General features: G+C 36.8%; 2 protein-coding genes across 3 annotated transcripts; one reads left to right on the top strand and one right to left on the bottom strand.

Moving 5' to 3' along the window:
* The first annotated feature begins 6126 nt into the window (after positions 1-6126).
* Positions 6127-13264, top strand: LOC6034713. Its single transcript, XM_038250046.1, has 2 exons — positions 6127-7895; positions 8455-13264. Exons 1-2 carry the CDS (start codon positions 7793-7795, stop codon positions 8886-8888), a joined length of 537 nt encoding a protein of 178 aa, XP_038105974.1. The 5' UTR covers positions 6127-7792; the 3' UTR covers positions 8889-13264.
* A 4803-nt stretch (positions 13265-18067) lies between these two features.
* LOC6034715 (derlin-2) lies at positions 18068-19971 on the bottom strand. 2 transcript variants are annotated; one of them, XM_038249401.1, is made up of 7 exons: positions 19718-19971; positions 19350-19495; positions 19205-19292; positions 18733-18855; positions 18516-18679; positions 18300-18460; positions 18068-18232 (listed from the first exon to the last, which is right to left on the bottom strand). In XM_038249401.1, exons 1-6 carry the CDS (start codon positions 19808-19810, stop codon positions 18316-18318), a joined length of 759 nt encoding a protein of 252 aa, XP_038105329.1. In that variant the 5' UTR covers positions 19811-19971; the 3' UTR covers positions 18068-18232; positions 18300-18315. The 2 variants fall into 2 exon arrangements, with proteins under 2 accessions (XP_038105329.1, XP_038105328.1); XM_038249400.1 differs by having other exon boundaries at positions 18304-18460; positions 19718-19970.
* Between the last annotated feature and the right edge of the window lie 228 nt (positions 19972-20199).

Raw genomic sequence — 20199 nt, 5'->3', positions numbered from 1 at the left:
GGTAAAGTATTATGCTCGAAAGCCTCGTTGAAACGACATATCGCTGATAAGCACGCGGAAAGACAGGAAGAGTATCGTTGCATCATTTGTGAGCGAGTCTATTGCTCGCGGAACTCCCTGATGACGCACATCTACACCTACCACAAGTCTCGTCCAGGGGAAATGGAGATGAAGGATATTAAGTTCTTCTAATACCAGCAGCAGGCGCCCTTGCTTTTTTAATTGAATAACAAACAAGACACAGAATTGCCGAATCGAAGATTGGAGCGAAAGAGCAAGTGAAAAAAAAGCTTTGAAGCAAATGAAAATTACAACCCAGTTATGCAAATACAATAGAGGTAGATCTACATAAAGATAGTACATAAGTGGTGATTTCGTCATTTACTACTACTAATTCTACAACTGCTGCTGCTGCATCTACCGCAACTAAATCAACAACAACAACAACTTTGCTACTTCAACAACTTTATCGGCCAAAGCAGGGGACGCTCATCGAAAACGTAACGCACTCTAACGAGAACATAAAGAAAGTACAAGAACACAAAGCAAGAAACAGACAAAATAGAAGAAATGCCCAAATCGCCCAGCAGAAGAGAGTGCACACAAGTGATAATTCCATTCGTCAAGGTTAGAACCGATACTTTTAGCTACCAACAAACTACACCCAGATTCTATATCAAATATTTTCTTCACATTTATAATATATACTTCATACGGCTAGTACTCTTGCTAGAATAAAAAGCTATTTTACTTGCATTTCAAGCGTTTCGAGGTAAAATAGATAGATAAAACTAAACCGGTCGAAATCCCGACAACAATAACAACAAAACTATAATTGAACGCCATACCAAATTTGAAACATGCTAACATTGGACTCTTTCCTTCTTACGTTTCTTCGTTCCTATTGCTACATTGCACACAAAAGTTTTCCTATCGAAATGGTTCATCTCTCGATACCGACTACCTTTAAGATTTAGTATACACAATAGTAGCCTATATACATCTCTACTATTAGATTCGAGTACCAACTTTCCTATCGAACTTTTATACGCCTTTTATACCACATACTACTCTACCTACTTCAAGCTCTTCGTCAAACCAGAACCCAGCAACAAAAGCAACGATTCAAATCATTACTTGTGAGGCAATAGGCCCCCGTCCACTATCGTTTTGAACAGAACTAAATTCTTGAACATATTGCAATAGATGCAGCAAAAATATCCGTGATGCGATCCCTTTTACACTGTACTGCGCGACACGCTGCGACTACCAAGGTTTAGACATTTTCTTGAAGAATCTTCAAATGTCACACACAAGAATGTCACAGTGTTAAGAACCATCAGCTACTTATAAAAAAACAACTGAAAGAAATGATTAAAGTTTGGTACTCGTAGGTAAATCGTGTATTACCATTAAAACCGTGTAAACTGGGGTCGACCTTTGCCTAACCCGGATAAACGATATTTGTATGAGTCTAATCTATATAAGTGTTTTCAGTAACAATAGTCAACTTGTGTCATGTGTTTTATTTTCTGTGTTATGTGTTCTGTGTTCATCTAGCATGCCTTTGCTGTGTATATCCTACATGTATAACCCTCTCTGTGTACTACATATATCACTGTCGCACTACGAACTATTCTCTGGAACAACATCAACTACTTCTACTACACCAAAAAAACAAACGTGACGTTCAACTATTGTTGAAAAGAAAAAAAAGAAAGTAAATGGCTTGGGCGCAACCGTTCCTATTCCGGTTGATCATGGCGTGGTAGGTATAGTCAAGCTGAGCTGATATATTCAGAAGGGACATGAGTCGACGAGGATCAATTTTATCTATCTGTTTTATTGGGAAAAAAACGTGCACCTTTTGCATCTTCTAGTATCATATCATAATACTCACACGCACACACCTGTCAAGCATGAACGTCCTAGAAACAGATGATTAAATGAACGATTCCCTGCATATTATTATAAATAATCTCACTATTTTATCAAACTGTTTTGCTTTGTAATCCAAATTATCAAAACATTCATAAGATTGCACAAATTCGATAACTTTAAAAATATCAATGATCTTTATTTTTAATAAATTATTAAATCCCATTACTTTACAATGTGTTAAAAAAATGGTTACTGAGAATCCTGACCAGTAGGTAATCGACTAGCAGCGTACTCGATTTCCAATTCAGAGGTCGTGAGTTCGATTTTCGTACCGGGATGAGGACAAAAAAATCTTCTAGCTAATTCATTTTATTGCCATTGAAGGAGATGGAAGTAAGAAGAAGGATATATCGCATAACTTATTTTAATAATCGTAAATGAACACCGAAAATTCGGTTTAAAGTTGATGTGAACATAAAAAGCTATAAATCGTTTTATTTTATCTGCTTTTTAACAAAAAGCCGTTCAGTTAAACCGTTTAATGAGCCATAAACTTGTGTTTAGCTCCAAAACAGTTTTCAGGTTAAACATATTTTTGTTGCTAAACTGCCTTTGCCTAATTTGTGTTCACCAATATCAGTATCTTGGGTTTGTTAACCTTTTATGGCCTATCTACAATCACTTTACTTTGAAAATTGCACTTAGTTTGGGAATTTGAATTAATGGAAATGAATCTGATCTTCTACAATAGAAAAGTAATCAAATTAGAAACTTGAAGTATGGTTTGCAAAATTTCAAGTGCAAGTCCACGAACAGGGCATACCCCTTTGTATGGGCCGTCGTTTGGACCTCACCAATCTGCCTGAAATTTTGAGCACTCTAGGTCAACAAGAAGTGAGGCAAATCGGGACACAAAGTTTGAAGATTCAAAAACGCCAAAAACCTTAAAAAGGCTATAACTTAGGCAAAATTCAAATTTATTTCAAAATGCAAAATGCACCCGAATGGGCTTAAAAATGCAACAAAATGCAGGGAGAAGCATCCCAATTGGTTAAACTTAAAGGGAGTTATTGGCATTTTAGTGAAAAAATATCATAATTTTCAAACACAATTAAAAAAGTGTTCCATCCAGATGTCAACTCGCTTCGACATGCAGCTTGTAGGGGTCATCTGGGAATACCATCTGAGACTAAGAACGCTTTGGGTAAGGCCGTATAACATATTTAGTAGATACTTTTACTTATAGTGTTTTTTTTTGGTTGTAAATTTTTGCTCGGGGACCCTTTAGATCCCATTTTCATGGGGATAATTACATCATATTCGTGCTCATGAGACAATTTCACAATAGAAACATGCATACAAATTTTTAACTTCATCAATTTTTAACCGTTTAAAACAGGAAAGTTAAAAAAAAAATTAGAAGCTGCTTTTTTCTGGTGTTATCTAGTATCCTTGGAAACGAACTTGATTTTCAATAAATGTGAATAGAAGAGTTTTTTTTTTAACTTTTATTTGTTAAAGGGTTTAAATGGATCAAAATAAACATTTTTATGTTTGTTTTTGTTGTGAAATTGTCTCAGGAACACGAATATGATAAAATTATCCCCAGAAAATGCGATCTAAGGGGTCAAACAACCAAAAAATTCACTAAAAGTATTTAATATGTTAAACTGCCTTACCCAAAGCGTTCTTAGTATCAAATGGTATTCTCAGATGTCCACTATAAGCTGCAGGTCGAACCGAGTTGATATCTGGATGGAACACTTTTTTATTTGAGTTTAAAAATTATGCTATTTTCTCACTAAAATGCCAATAACTCCCTTTAAACTTAACCAATTGGGATGCTTCTTTCTGAATTTGGTTGCATTTTCTAAGCCCTTTCGGGTGCATTTAGAATTTTGAAATTTAATTGAATTTTGCCTAAGTTATACCTTTTTTGATTTTTTTGACATTTTTGAATCTTCAAACGTTGCGTCCCGTTTTGCACCACTTCCCGTTGATCTAGAGTGCTCATATTTTGGCCAGATGCTACAAAAAACCCCTGAAAATTTCAGGCAGATTGGTGAGGTCGATGCAAGATGGGTATGCTTTGCTCGTGGACTCGCTCTCAAAATCTACCGTGAGTTAACTAGGAACCTATAAAGACCCATATAGGCTCTCTAGAGTTGACGAATCCATACAAAGGTAAACAAACAATTGCATAGCAACGTATATCAGCCCAGCAAGTTTTCTAAGTTGATTGTAGATGACGACCCTAGGTGCGTACTCTTCTAAGTAACTTCGCTTTTTCGCTTTACTAAAAATGTCCAAACTAAGTGTAGATGTATTCGACCACTCGAAAAAAAACAGCTTTGAAGTTTGAGCAAATATTTATCATCAATTTTAAACATACAATCATGTCACTGCAAAATTATTGAACAAAGATCTTGCACATACTTTTCTTTATGCTTTTGATATGTTTGTATTGAAGTTTGATCTTCTTGATTTTAATCTTCCGATTTGAAAAAGTGCGCAGGATTAGTATGTTCGCATGCTAGCCTGATCAAAGCGTGCTACCAAAATAAAACCCAAATGTAAACAATTTTTTTAGTTGAAATTGGCGAAAACATTTTTTTTTTTATTTGAATAAACTAGATTTTGCGTCGTTAGAGTGCACTTCAAACAATTGAAAAAGATTAAGGATGCCGGAATTGATGAAACGCAACCATAATTCATAATTCGGCAAGCCATAAAGATGAGTTCAGTGATAAGTTATGCGGATTTAAGATTCCTCTCGTTCCATCCCTTGCCCGGATTTTAGTCTGGACCTAGCGAGAGATTAGCAACCACAACTCATTGGCTATTTAATGATTAACTTTTAATGAAACAAAATACTTTTGCAGCTAAATGTTGCAAATATATAAGCCCTGGTTAAAAAATAAATAAAAATGCTTAAATCAAAAATTGTATAAGATTGCCCGAAAGAGTACTAAAAATAGGGGCTCCAGCCCAAATTTGAAAATTGGCTTGCCTTGAGCAAGAACAAGTCTTAAAGGGAATTACCACGTAATACTTGAGCACAGTGTTCCCACGAGCCTAAGCCATCGGCTAGGCTAGGTTCATTTTTCTGGTTCAGGTTCACACCACACGTCGGCAAGCATCGTCGGCTCAGGCTCACTGAGTGCCGTGAGCCATGGTTCATTTGGTTCAAACCAGGCGAGGCTAGCCAAAATGAACCATTGGCTTGAACCAGGCTTGAACCTGGTTTGAACCTGATCAAAGAATGTTAGGCTAAACGGCAAGCTTTGTTACACCGTAGTATGCTCAAACCGTAAAATTGTTACACCGTAACATTTTTAAACCGTAATATTGTTACACCGTAACAGTATTACACCGTAACATTATTACGGTGTAATGATAGCTACGATGCAACGAATGTTGTGGTGTAACCATGTTACGGTGTAATAATGTTACGGTGTAACAATGTTACGGTGTAATGTTACGGTGTAATGAATGTTACGGTGTAACAATGTTACGGTGTAGCAATGTTACGGTGTAACAATGTTACGGTGTAACAATGTTACGGTGTAACAATGTTACAGTGTAACAATGTTACGGTGTAACAATGTTACGGTGTAACAATGTTACGGTGTAACAATGTTACGGTGTAACAATGTTACGGTGTAACAATGTTACGGTGTAACAATGTTACGGTGTAACGAATGTTACGGTGTAACGAATGTTACGGTGTAACGAATGTTACGGTGTAACGAATGTTACGGTGTAACGAATGTTACGGTGTAACGAATGTTACGGTGTAACGAATGTTACGGTGTAACGAATGTTACGGTGTAACGAATGTTACGGTGTAACGAATGTTACGGTGTAACGAATGTTACGGTGTAACGAATGTTACGGTGTAACGAATGTTACGGTGTAACGAATGTTACGGTGTAACGAATGTTACGGTGTAACGAATGTTATGGTGTAACAATGTTACGGTGTAACAATGTTACGGTGTAACAATGTTACGGTGTAACAATGTTACGGTGTAACAATGTTACGGTGTAATAATGTTACGGTGTAACAATGTTACGGTGTAACAATGTTACGGTGTAACAATGTTACGATGTAACAATGTTACGATGTAACAATGTTACGGTGTATCAATGTTACGGTGTAACCATATTACGGTGTAATAAATGTTGCGGTGTAACAATGTTACGGTGTAAAGAATTTTGTAGTGCAACAATGTTACGGTGTAATCATAATACGGTGTAACAATGTTTCGGTGTATTGAATGTTACGGTGTAACGAATGATGCGGTGTAACGAATGTTACGGTGTAATAAATGTTACATTGTAACATTGCTACTCTATAAGATTTGTTACACATTGCATTATTCCTATGGTTTTTATTAGCCTGGTTAGCCTGGCTTAAGCCATGGTTCATGGTTCACTGAACCAGGATTGAACCACAAAGGGAGGCTTAAGCCGAACCAAGTTTATAGGTGAACCTAGCCTAACCGGTTCATTTGGGAACTCTGCTTGAGCATTTAGGTAAATCGCTCTGTACAAGTCTACCGCTAATACAATCCCTCTGAAGGGTGCAAGATGATCCGAGGGCTCTGTTCTAGCCTAGAAGTAGATTTATTCCGGCGTCACCGAAATTCCCATGCTCCTACAAAATGTATGGGGAAAAATCAAAGCACACTAAGAAGACTGTCTCGATCAGAGAACGCCACATGTCAATCAGCCACCACGTGGCATGTGGATTTGTCAATACTATAAAATTTTATTTAGTCAGATACATGTGCAAAAACACTTTATAAATGTCAAATAGCATTTAGAACCTAAATTTCCAGATTCTCCTTTGCCACGTGGTGACTGATTGACATCCTGCGTTCTACGCATAATTGTCCCATGTCATTTTTGGACGATTCTGACCTTTTATCATTTTTATGCTTAGTTTTACGTATACTTTCAGCAAAACACATAAAATCTAGTACTTTGTAAAGGATATCAATGAACACAACACCAAGTCTGTTTGTCCCATCGTTTAACTCCTACGCATAATTGTCCCACCAAGTATTTTCTATCACGAAATCATTAGTTTTACAAAGCATTTTATCTTGTTCACCTATATACCTGCAAGAGGATTATAAATAAGGGTGATAAAATGTAAACCGGGGTGATTTGGGACATATAGGGCGAATAGGGACTCACGGAACAATTACGAATCTGCTTCTAGGCAAGACCAGAGCCCTCGGATCATCTTGCACCCTTCAGAAGTATTGTTCCCAAGACTATCCCTTTGGACCCCATGATATGCAAAAATCGTCATTTATTAGCGGCAGACTTGTACAGAGCAATTTACCTAAATGCTCAAGTTTTACGGGTTAATTCCCATTTAAAGTTGTTCCTGTTCAAGGCTATCCAGTTTTCAACCAAATGGGCTGACATTTGGGCTGGAGACCCCATTTTGAGTATTATTTTGGGCAATCTCATATAATTTTTGATTTAAGCATTTTTACTATTTTGACCCGGGCTAAAATATATACTTACATTTCCTGTCATTCTCAAAATGGAAAAATCGAATTCCTAATCGAGGACCAAATTCACTATTTAGGACACAGTTTCACGAAAATCGAAGAGGGATCCGAACAGTTTTGAATGATAAATTTCTTTTATTCTACTTTGGCACCCATTTTAAAGTCATGGGGAAAATACGTTGCTAAAAGCTCATGTCCAATCGTAATTGTAACCTTTGAAAATGCGGAATACAATGCAAAACGGTTTTTTTCATGACAATACAAATTCAACTGGTTTTAGGGCGTTCTACAATGCAATGAATCGAAAAATAAATCATAAACAAATCCAACTGAAAAGAGCGTTCTTAGCATTGAATGTACTAGTTGAAACAATTGCATCACATGTCGACAATGCTTTCGCTACCTATTATCAGCTTAATGCATTATGGTAACCTTTGTCGTTTTATTTTTTACATTTTTGCTCGGATCATACAGGAAACGAATGGTAAGGCGCTCCGTATGATCCTTAGCCACTGGCAATAACTAAAAAAGTTTCTATTCGTAATGCAACGATCCATTCGTTTCCTCGCTCTCGTTGTTGTTTGCTACAGAGTTGTTTTCTGCATGACCGCGTCGTGAATACAAAACGCCTTTATCACTTCAGATGGATGTTGCTTCTTTTTTATTTTTCGTTTGTTTGCCTCTTTTTACCTGTTGCTCGATAATCACAGCATGTAAGTTAAATTTGCTCTTTCTCTTGTTTATCCATTTTTGTTTCTTCATATTTGTTTAGTTTTGTTTTCTCGTTCACACGAAAAATGGTTTCGTTTTTGTTCTAATTCAATGAGATGAAAAAAAAACTATTTCCCATTATTTTCCTATTCCTTTTTCGAAAAAAAAAGAATAATTCAAAAAAACAGTATGTTAGTGCAACTTTCAAACTTTACTAGAGAACCAAAAGCACGTGTGCGCATTCTGGCTAATCGTCGAGATCTGACCCAAACTTTCCGTTTGTTCCTCTTCTCCTTTTGCTTCTTCTTGCTACTGGTTGACGCACAACGCAGGACAACAGGGTAACGTATCAGGAGCAGTCTCCGGAGTACCATTACGCATGCCACCACCCACCAGTGGCGGGATCAACGAGCCCCAGGAATGTCCCTACTGTCGACGAACGTTTTCCTGCTACTACTCACTCAAACGACACTTTCAAGACAAACACGAGCAGAGTGATACTTTGTACGTGTGCGAATTTTGTCACCGCCGCTACCGGACCAAAAACTCCTTGACGACGCACAAGAGCCTGCAGCACCGGGGCTCCAGTGGAATGCTGAAAAGACTCCTCAAGACATCCGCCATCAAGAACGTTCTCGGTGGGGCAGGGGCGGTCGGCGTGGGTCCGAACAATAACTCAGGTATTCATCACGGAGCTAGCCATCCGCGGCCACACCTATTTGACTTTGCCGCCGAGCTCGGTCAGCCACCACCAGGTATCCAGTAATTTCCCTACACAGGATCTCTCGAACATCTTCTTCGAGTAAGATCCTTCTCTTCTGATCCTGCTCAAGCTAATACCAGCCAGCTAGCGTCATCAACAGATAGAGAGAAACAAACAAAACAAAAACAAACGCATATGCAGCTAAGTCATCCATTTTAGTGTATACAATTTTAGCATAAGTAACTGGCAGTTTGTCAATGTCTAATAGTTGTCAAGTCTCACACACATACAAACTCACACACATCAAACACGTGCGGGATCGTGATCCCACGCAAGTGGTCCACCAGCATATCTATATGGGTTTAATTTCTTGCTTTGGTTTCATCTTAAGCGGAATGAGTTGAAATTATTCGACACCTGTGTGAAATGAAAAATGTGCAATATAATTAATTGATGAAATCAAAACTCCATTTTAAGTTTTATCAAAATTTGGTCCGTAGGATATTTTATTATTGTTTTTTAATTATTTTTTCCAGACCGAAATCTTTCTCAATAATTTTTCTTCCTCAAGCCCCAGGGGTTCTGACCTAATTTGAAATATCATCTACTAGCGTTTTGTAAAGATCGATTATCCGTTAAAATTTTTGAAAGTTCGATTTCCGATAATGTATCAGCTGGATTTATTATATTTTAAATAGTAGTTTATGCAACAAGTTGAAAAATAAAAGATTTTTTCCCCACAAGTCGTACATTTATCCAACGAGGTTTATCGAGTGAAACGTTTTATCCCCGCTTGAATGTTTTTTGATGTCAAGATAAGTATCGGACTCCAAAACAGTATCGAAAAAAATAAAGCCACCCTATCTATCTTCATAAAAGGTAAAAAATCGTGCACTTTAAAAAAGCCATAGCCATTCATTTTCTAAAACATCCATCAATTAATATTTAAAAAAAATAGCTAGACAAAAACTAACATACGGGACAAACGATCTTTGCAAACTGCTGGTAAAAAGGCAACTCCTGAGAGAGAAAAAAAAACAACAACAACAAAAAACTATTAAAACATTCACTGGCTTTCTGTAAACCGTACTTAGCAGCAGGCATTCGTAAAACGCAGTATGCTTTGCGTGTGTTGTTTCACCATAAGCAAAAGCTGTGAACAATTGAACCTTTTTCCAGGGCTAGTACAGGCTTATCCAAGCAACCTGGCTTACCACGAAAGGACTGCATTGTTTAATTTCACAGTTTAGTTTCGAAACAGCACACCACACGAACCGGCATTTCGTCGTTTTGGTCAAGCTGAGTGTCACACTTTCAAAACCTGTGTGCAAGCAACATATCAATTGATTAAGTTTGTTATAAACACTCTCTAATGCTGGTTCTCGGATTGAAGTTACAGAACGACCTTGTTTACTTTCAACCGATTCAAATACACGTTTTAAATTAAGAATTCTTAAAAGAAATGAAACTGTGATTTGTACATTTTAACAAAAAAAAGATAATTTTTAATATTACTTATTTTGTCTATCCCGACTGTAGATGAAAGTAATAGAAAAAACTATAAAATTATTAAACTGAAAAGAACTGATTAGATCATTATTAACTAAATTTTTAAAAGCAAGCGAAATGGGTAGAAAACTTTTAAAGAAAAACAAATCGGAAATACTGTAAGTGATTTTGGCTGCCAAAGATACTTCTCGTTTGAAAAAAAAGTCACACTTTAGCACTTTCTTTTCGGAATTAGACAAAAAATAACACACCTGCACCCTCACAGAGCCAGAAAAGCCACAAACAAGTAAGTTGAACAGTCAAACGGCATCGTGGAAACTCACAAAACAACTTTACACAGAATGTGCCATTCAAATAGATATTATACAGAACCAATCCCAAATTTGAAACATTTTCTTCCCAATTGTTTCCAGACACTGAATGGACTCATAATCATGGAAAACGCTTGCAGAATCTTGTCATGCATGTGTAACATCAGAAAAGAAGTTTTGAAATTAGGCTACACGTTACTAACCAAATTTCAATTAAATCACATTATAATTTTTTTTTATGCAAAAACTATAGAACAGCAATTTTTAAAAAGTTTTTGCGAGCGTTTTCATGAAGTGTCTTCTGACACCTGCAGTTTCACAGCAAGGATTTAAATGATTACGCCTCAACCTTATCGAAATCATCCAGTTTAAAAAGATCGGATCTAATGTGCCAAAACGCGATGGTTGAAATCTAACGAGATTTGTAGGTAGAAATCTTTAAAACTCTCCTGCGGTGAAACAATCCATTTATGTATGCCAATAAATCAGTTACTTCTCATCTACAATAAGAAACATCCAGCAACAAAAACAACAGCAAACGTGTATACAAACATACAATAGGTCCACTGCAAACGAGCACTATTGTCACTAAATGTTGTACTACGAAAGAGAATCATACATCATCAAAATTAATGAAAATATCTTTCAAAACATATCTCGGCTCAACTTTTACATTTTTTACAAAACAAAGAAATCATATTTTAATAAAAGGTAATAAAATTTAAATAAAACTCAGTATTATAACTTTTAAACTAATGTTTTACATTTAAAAGATTTAAAGTGAATCAAACAAATTTAAATATAAAGTGTCATTTAATTTGATAAATAGAACTAAGCAAAATACGAATTTATAAATGTAAAAATAATTAAGAAAAAAAAAGAATTATTTAAAGACAGAAAATTCATATGCTGATAGTTTGTAGCTCTGTAAGACTCTGTTAATTTTACAAGTTATATAGATAAAAACACAGAAAGATACGAATCAATACAGAATTGACAAAAAACATTGTGTCAAAGGACCGGTAAGCAAAATTCAACAACAAACACACAAACTAGCTCAATACATTGTTTTCATGATAACACGAAGGGAGACAATTTGTTTCTAATCAATCTTACGGCCGCTTGAGATCCGTGGGTAACTGAACCTTTTCAAGATTTATTCTGGTATAATACGCAATTGTATTCCAGCCAGTGAAACACACACTCACACATGTATTACACAGCCATTGCGTGATTCTCTTTATGTAAACCAGTGTAAATGCGTTCAATGTGTCACAATGGAAGAGATTCGTAAAGATAAGCATAGAAATAAGAGTGAGACGAATTGAAGGTTTAATTATAATGGAGCAATCTTATTGTTAAGATCATATTGTAAACAAAATGTCGAAAACGAATAATTTGGAGCAAACACACACATACACACACAAGGATCATGTATTTGTTTTAGTCAAGATCCATGTTACATTACACTTGAACACTTCCCAACTTATTTCATAAAAGATTAATTTTAATTTCGTAAACGGGTTATCAAATTTAAACATTACCGTTGCCAAGCAACAAGCCCTATTGTATTTCCAGGTAGTGAGTACACATTGTTCTCATTTCATATCACAAAGAACATGAGCATACAAAACAAAAAGATAACAACGCCCAGTGTATATAAGATTCTATTCATTTGGAACTCAGTCCTCCATCAATGTAAAGTGCACAATGTGAATAAGGTGAGACAAATTTATCCACACCAAACAAACAAACAAAAAAAAACAAACAAAAAATACTATGCCTATTTGAATTGACGGGTTCTTGCCATTTTTAAGCATTATGAGTCAGACCTTTGCATTGGTTTTAAAACACTTTTTTTTTGTTTCGCTTATTATCATTTTGGCTTTGATTTGATAATTCAAGTTTATGTCACCATTTTAAATAAACATTGGTTCATATATGTTTGTTTATAGAATTTTACGGGAATCAAGCAAGCTGTATGTGATTTGAAGCATATGTTTTAATCATTTCTCATTTTTACTCTTAAATTGACTATAGTTAGAAGTAACTCTTTTCATTTCGGTTAAGATTCCGTCAAAGTTCACGTACAGAACAAGCTACAAAGTTAAAACAATTATCAGTTCAAATGCAACCGAGCTGCCTTTCAGACAGTACAAGAAAACAAAGAAGAAAATAGAAGAAAACATATTTTAAGCATGGAAATTTAAACATGTCATAGATATTAAACATGCTCTTTGTCTGATTTAGGTAATGAAATTTCCATTAATATTTAAAAAAAAAAAAAGAAAACAGTAAACAAAACATAGAAATATGCAACAGAAATGACGATATACCTCAGGTTTTAGAAAGAGTAAAACAAAATTTTAACACAAGAAACGCATTTTTACAGTTAGTTGAATGAGCATTTTGAACTGGGCGGAAAAAAAAAACAAAAAAAAAAGCAACACAATCAACACATCACTTATACTCACTTGATTCAAGTCGGGACGTCGCCACGTTAATGAAAAAGGAATAGTTCAATAAAACGGCAATTACATTGTACCAAAATGCCCCGACGACAACAAACAAAAAACAAATCTGCATAGCTTCAAAAGCTCGGCTCAAGAGAAAAAAAAACAAATCAAACATAAGGATGAAAGTTGTTCAGTTTCAGGTGACAAATAAATCATAGTGAAATACGACGAAGGCGAATTTGAAACAAAAAAAATAGTGGAACACAGTACGAGTTCCGTGCAAAACTTGTCAGCTAAATCACATTATGTGCTCTCAACCTTTAAACTTTTAAGTGAACATATATAAAAACAAACACACACACACATGTTTAAATGCAAATACATATGTAAGTTATTCGAGAAAATCAAATTGTGAACATATAACTAAAATTTTTATCGGATAATGTTTAATTATCATGTAATTATTATCAATGTAAGAAAACAATAATTACTCAATAAAATTTAATTCTGCAAACTCAGCATACAATATTTGTCTTGAAAGAAATCCTCAGGGTTGCAAATGGGCGAGCACTCACGGAAGGAGTGCTCGCTCCAGCTGGAGCGTGAGTTTTTATCAGGTAGCTCGTGCTCGCTCACGCTCACCGGAACGTTTTGCGCTCACGTGAGCAGGTGAGCCAAAGTAGGTAGTTGTTTTTCCCTGTTGTAGCATCTGCCTGTTTGAAACGAAGTTTCTAGAACTATCTCAGCACAGGCAGCAAAAAAAAAACCAGAAAGTGGTCAAACAAACAAAAGTAAGCAAAAGAAATATACGAACTAGCCAAGGGGCAGAATGATTCACTCTTGATTAAGCTAACAAAGAGCTAACTCATTCTTAATGCAAAAAATCATTGACGTGAAGAGATGCACTGATATGTACAAACAATTTAATTGATTGACAAATTATTTATGTTTTAAGTTTTTAGAATCCAGACTCAAAGCGGTTTTAAAAACACCAAAAAAGCAAAAAAATAACATTTGTGCATGTCCAACTTACACGGACACAACTTACTGCTTAAATTTGTTTACAATTGAGTTTGTGTCGCGCATATATTTTTCACCAATTTATACATGTAAAATTAAGTTTTTGTCCCATTTATGTTATTTTTGTTGTTCCTGGGAGAATTTTCTGCGACGATTTGTTGGATTTCAGTGCATTGGTTGATTGTTATACCTGTTTTACTGCGGCTGTGAGACACCTGTAAGCCCGACCCGTACAAGATGGCCACCGAGTGCAAGACCTGCGAAGTGGAGATCACTGGGATCGAGAAGATGGTCTGCCGTAGCTGTGCTTCGGCCTTTCACAGATCGTGCATTGACGGTCTCAACCGTACTGCCTTCGAGGCCATCGGCAAGTTCCAGAAAAATTGCTACTGGCTTTGCGACGTTTGTGCTGGTCGTTTCGATCAATGTGTACAGTCGATGGATGTTGATGACTGTAGAAAAACTTAGCGGAATCGTGAACGAGCTCTCCGGTCAGATGAAGGAAAAGAGCTCGAAAAAAAGTTTCGCTGATGTTGTCTTCCCTGGTTCGAAACGCGAACGAGAAGACGACGTAAACAATGAACCTCCAGCGAAGATCAAAACAGTTTGTGGTACGCGCACCATCCAGCACAAGATCAAGACGGTGGTCAATGAAAGGGAGTTGTTTTGGGTTTACCTTGGCCGATTTGATCCCTGTCCCTTCTCCTCCGGGATCAGCGAAATGTTCAGCAAGAACAACTTTCTGAGTTGGCGGCGTGCCCTTGACCTTCCCCACCGATTCACGAGCAACTTGACCGTACTGCGAATCTCCTCCGCGATCGATGCGCACACTCCGCTGATCAACCAAAAATCCTAAAATCTTCAAGAATTAACCTGCCAACATACCAGCCTGACCAGCGCCGCAGGATTATCTGCATCTAGCCGAGCATTTCCGGCTTGGTGAAACGCAGGGAGTTATTTACCACATTCTCGGAGTCCGACTGACACAGGAAGAGTCAAGGAAGTTTTGCAGGGTGCCTGAATCAAAACGATTGAATGATGAACCCGTCCCGGTTACCACTGAAGAAGACAGCATGCGACTAGAGGACAGCATGTGGATGGAGTTGGCGCAGAACGGACGAAGAAGTAACCGACTTGCTCGCGATGATCAGGTTAAGTCTTCTCCGACGATCTTCGAAACAGGTCAAAACAGCTGCTCGCGATTAGTTCATTTTCCTTGATGAAATTTACTGTCCTCCAACTACTCGGCCAGCAGGTGCTCGAACCGCTGCAGATGACCGTTCCGGAAGACATACCGCTGCACCGCTTTCAGGGCCTCATCGTAAAACTGGACCATGTTTTGAGTCCTTCCTGGCTTTTTCCGTTCGAGAAAACTTCGTAAACACGGTAAACATTCTTCGATTTTGACATTTCAAAATGAAGTGGTACCAGTTTGGCAGAGAAAATTCTATGACAGTTCCGCGCGTCAATTGAGTGCGCGCACACCGCCAGCACCATCGCGCACCCAATCGCACCCTAAACACAAACGCTTGTTCAGAAAACCGTGTAGAGAGTCTAACCCCTTGGATTTACCCTTCTCTGTGCCAGATAATGACAGATTTAGCCAGATTTTTCACTCATACCCATTTTTTTCATTTTTTTATTAAAATGAACGAATTTAGTTGCAAACCAAAAATTATATTATGTATTTTTTAAAGCAAAAGCAAATTCAACATTGTTGAGGCCATAAAATCAGTTAAAGCATCTGGATTCTACAATTTTTTGAATTTATTTATTTCCTCCTTCCCCTTCACCATTCAGAATTCTTAGATTTTTGTATGCCAGATTTTCCAGATTTTTAATCGATACATTGACAGATTTTTCAAATTTTGACCTGGTAACCCTGGTGACAACGCACATCGCGGGTTTGGTTTGCTAGCTTCGGTACGAGCGTTTTTGTGTTAGTATTTTGGTTCATCGTACCAGCGCACCAAGCCACGTGTCGGCTTGCGGCAATGAACCCAACGTATGAGCCAAGGTGGTTCATTCGGTACGTTTGCGTTTGTCGTAGTGAAGTTTCACCGAGCGCTCAGTCGCAGTATGCTTCCCAATCCCAAAAACGCCTAAAGGCACTACATAATTTTCTGGCTTGCTTATTCAAAGCTCACAATTTTGACTAACGCCTAAATGTCAGTTTAGTGAAATCCAGTAGGCGTTTCAAAGCTTTCAAGATATTTTAAGCAGCTTTATATTACCGTTACATCGTTTACAACACGGCAAATTCTCGGGTGTGGAAACACTTTCTGCTAGTCATTTTGTAACCACTTTAACGCATTGGAGTAAGACGGAATTATTTTGTTTTCTCGTTAATTCTTGATATTTTGAAAAGTGCAAAAAACACTCAGAGAATACTAACAATTTAGCGATAGGCAGAAAACATTACGAACATCGCAAATTGTGAGCTAATTCTCTGCCTCAAAAATAATTTGTTTTGATTTTAAAAATCGAAAATGCTTGTGTGCGAGCACAGCTTACACCCGGCCATGGCAAATGGGGCAAAAACCAGCGCTTTTCAGTTTTATGAAAAAAAATCATGTTGAGTTTTGAATTGATTAATGAATGGACCATTCTCGCAGGCCAAGGATTGATACCTAAGAGCATGCAATGGCACTGACCTTGTTGCGTGCTCTTCGGTTGACGTCCACGTAAGGAACATCCTGGAAGGAACGTAACTAACTACGTCCGTAGTTCTGTTAGATCATCCGAATTATCTTGATCAGAACAGTATAGCTCTGGTTCCTTGCGAGTGTCCTATTTTCTTACCTCCACGTTGGCTTGGTTTTCATGATGACCTAGCTGGTGGCCTGTGGAAACGGATCGTAAACCTTTGACCACCGCGGGTCAGAGTCGAGACGGCTAAAAGAAAGGGGCGCGACAATGTGGGAAAGGGAAGTAATTTGTGATTGTAGACGGTATTGTTTTGATTCGCAGTATGTTGAGTCAACTGCTGTGGATGTACCTGAAACATCGCACAACGGAGTTTCTCTTCTCTTCATTCTCAGCTACCACCTATCTCCTATTTTTATTTTGCGCTTCTGATTCCCAATTCTTTACTGATTCTTCTATTTAATATCCAACATTTGATTTTAATTTTACTAACTTTTGATTCTCTTATCTCTCAAAGCTTTTCCACTCTTTTCTATCAATTGATACTGCTGTAACAAACTTTGTTTTGTTTTTTTTTTTTTCCTTAAAAATATACTTTTCCTTAATGTACTAGTAATATCAAGTCTATTTATCATTCGCCTAATCTTTTTTGATTTTATTGCGAATTTATTTATTTGAATAATTCTTTATCTGTCCTATAAATTATCATTACTATAATCTAAGCTTGTTTTGTATCTCTTTTTATCAACTATTGTCTAATTTTACATCTAATACATCTAGCTTCTCATTTTTATTCTTCAAAATACGCTCATCATTCTCTTACTGTTGATACTTGATTTTTATAAAATAAATTTTCTTTTACTGTCAATTGTTTTCAATCTTCACCCTTTTTTTCAAACATGTGAGGTTTGAGCCCTTACTCAATTTATGGAATGGTTAAAGGATTAACACAAATATTACTATTGTATTTTTGGTAAACTTTTATAACATGCTTAGGACCAACAATTGTAACAAAACACCGCGACAAAAGAAATAGCCACAGATAAACAGACAAAACAATACACAGTAAATAACAATAAGTTTTTGAATTCAAACTAATAATAAAACAGTTTTTGCTTTAATGAAAGTTGATAGGCACACTATAAATGGTTAGGCGCTTTTACTTACATCAAACCCTACTTAATGTACCACCCCCGGCCGAGTTAAAATGCGTAACCGGAAAAGAAGGTGTGCATGCCTGGTAAAATTAGTAAAATTAGATTTTAAGTATATTTTTGGAAAACATTAAAACGCATCCGGATATATTGAATACAGTCGAATATACTTTATTCTAATAGATTAAAAAATCAAAAAACAATAAACTTCTAGTTTTGTCCACCATGGTTCCGTTGTCACCTTTTCATTGATGAGCGTTTCTATGTGCACGATGAGTGCATAGTCCATGGCTGGGATTAGCGTACACGTTCTACAACAGTTAATATCGAAACTTATTACTTCTATTGAACAAAGTTTTAATGCAGAAAAAAACAAACTTGCCATTGTGCCAATTCACATTCCATCCCGCCGTTCGTTGTTTTGTGCTTCATTGTTGGCATTGTTTTCCACTTCTCGTCCCCAGTTGAAGCCGCCCGGGCGGTCTTCCGGCAGAGCTGTGTAATCGGCGTCCTCAATCGGTTCGTCGAACATGTTTTTCCTAAAAGGTGGGAGATTTTTTTTTAGCGATCGAAAAGGGTTGGAGGAGAACTTACAAAAACTGGGGCGTTTTTATGACATGGAATCCATTGATTTGATCTGGAAACACGTCTTCCAAGAAATAATAAATGTGTCCGACTACTATTCCCATTAAGTCTACCCAGATTGTGTTGCCAATAAGTACGGAGAATCCTAGCAGCACCCACGGTAGATATGGAGCCTGGAAATAAAGTTTTAATACAAATGTAGAGTAAAATTTATTATTCTAAATACCTGGAAGTTTAAGATCCCGAAAAAGTTCATGCGAATGAACGGATTCCTTCGCGACCAGACGTATACCAACATGATTGTAAATGCTTGTCCTAAGAATAAAAGGTTAACGAAGAATGCAAATATCTATCGAATATGTAGTTAAGGAAAATTACAAAATGTATACAATTATACTGCCGCTTGAAGCTAGTCCGTCCCATATGTAATTTCGTCACTTTTGAGGTAATAATACAGTTTGGTTCAAAATCATGTAAACTATCAGAAAAACCAATAAAATTTAGTACTTTCTTCTAGAAATCCGGAGAAAATCCACTTTTTCGTGAAATTCTAACACGTAACCTTATGGGCGGGACAACTTTGACACGCGTTTTTCTCGGCTTGCTGTTTTTACATATGGGACGGACACGATTAGAGCGGCAGTATAGGACTGATATCCCAACTATCGTTATCTAATTATGTTAAGTGAAAAGGATACAATCATAAGGATGCCACCGAAGAAAAACATCATTATAAAATCTGCACTTCTTCCCCGGAAGGACCCTTCCTCTAGCATTCGGCAGTACCTAGAATGGACGGCATGAAGTTTGAATTGAATTGAGTGAAAATTTAAGCAATGTCACCTGTATGTGAAGATCATGTTGAAAAGGAAGTTAAACCCGAATGTGCCAAAAAACAGGAACGTGGTGCCCAGTCGCCATAGCTGGTAGTGTTCTAATATAAGTGTGGGGTTGAAGTACAGCTGGAAGGGCGTTACGATCTCCAGATGCTGCGAACGAAATAAAACTTAATGTTGTTAAATCTTTATCAGAGCGTTTGTTTATTGTAAAGCCACGTCATTTATTTGTAAGGCATATCAAATGATGATGAATGAAGACTTTCGGCTCAATTGACTTATACATGATGAAACTATTTATAAAACGTAAATATTAATTATTATCATTTGGATAAACAGAAGAACAATAGAGAAACAATTTTATTTGCAACTTACTACAGATAATGTTGTTATAACACATGCCGTAGTGTAAGCCCGTGTTACAACCGGAATCTGGAAGTATTCTTGCCGCAGCGTTTGGTATGCCATCGAGGAATTTTGAGATGTTTCAATCACTGCCAAGTGTTACCAAGTAAATATGATTGCACCGATTGAAATGCAGTAAAATATTACAAATATTTGCTTTGCGAGGACCAAATTCTATTCAGTGTAAAATAAGAGACATTGTGACAGTTCTCTGATGTTGCCTCTTCCTTCGACACGCTAAACAAGAAAAACATGAAAACTGTGTAAGCAGATAGGGAGCGTTCTTTTATTACGTAACGCAGTTGGGTGGGAGGGGGTAGGAGGTCGTGTTACGCTCCATACAAAATTTTTAAAATTTGTATGAATATTTTGTTACGAGGGGAGGAGGGGGTCCTAAAATCATTTTTTTGCGTTACGTATTAAAAGACGCTCCCATATGCGTTCGTATAAAC

This window comes from Culex quinquefasciatus, chromosome 1 (genome assembly GCF_015732765.1).
Source record: "Culex quinquefasciatus strain JHB chromosome 1, VPISU_Cqui_1.0_pri_paternal, whole genome shotgun sequence".
NCBI classification, from domain to species: Eukaryota; Metazoa; Arthropoda; class Insecta; order Diptera; family Culicidae; genus Culex; species Culex quinquefasciatus.
Note: the sequence above shows the minus strand (reverse complement) of the source record. Positions and strands in the feature narration are given on the sequence as shown.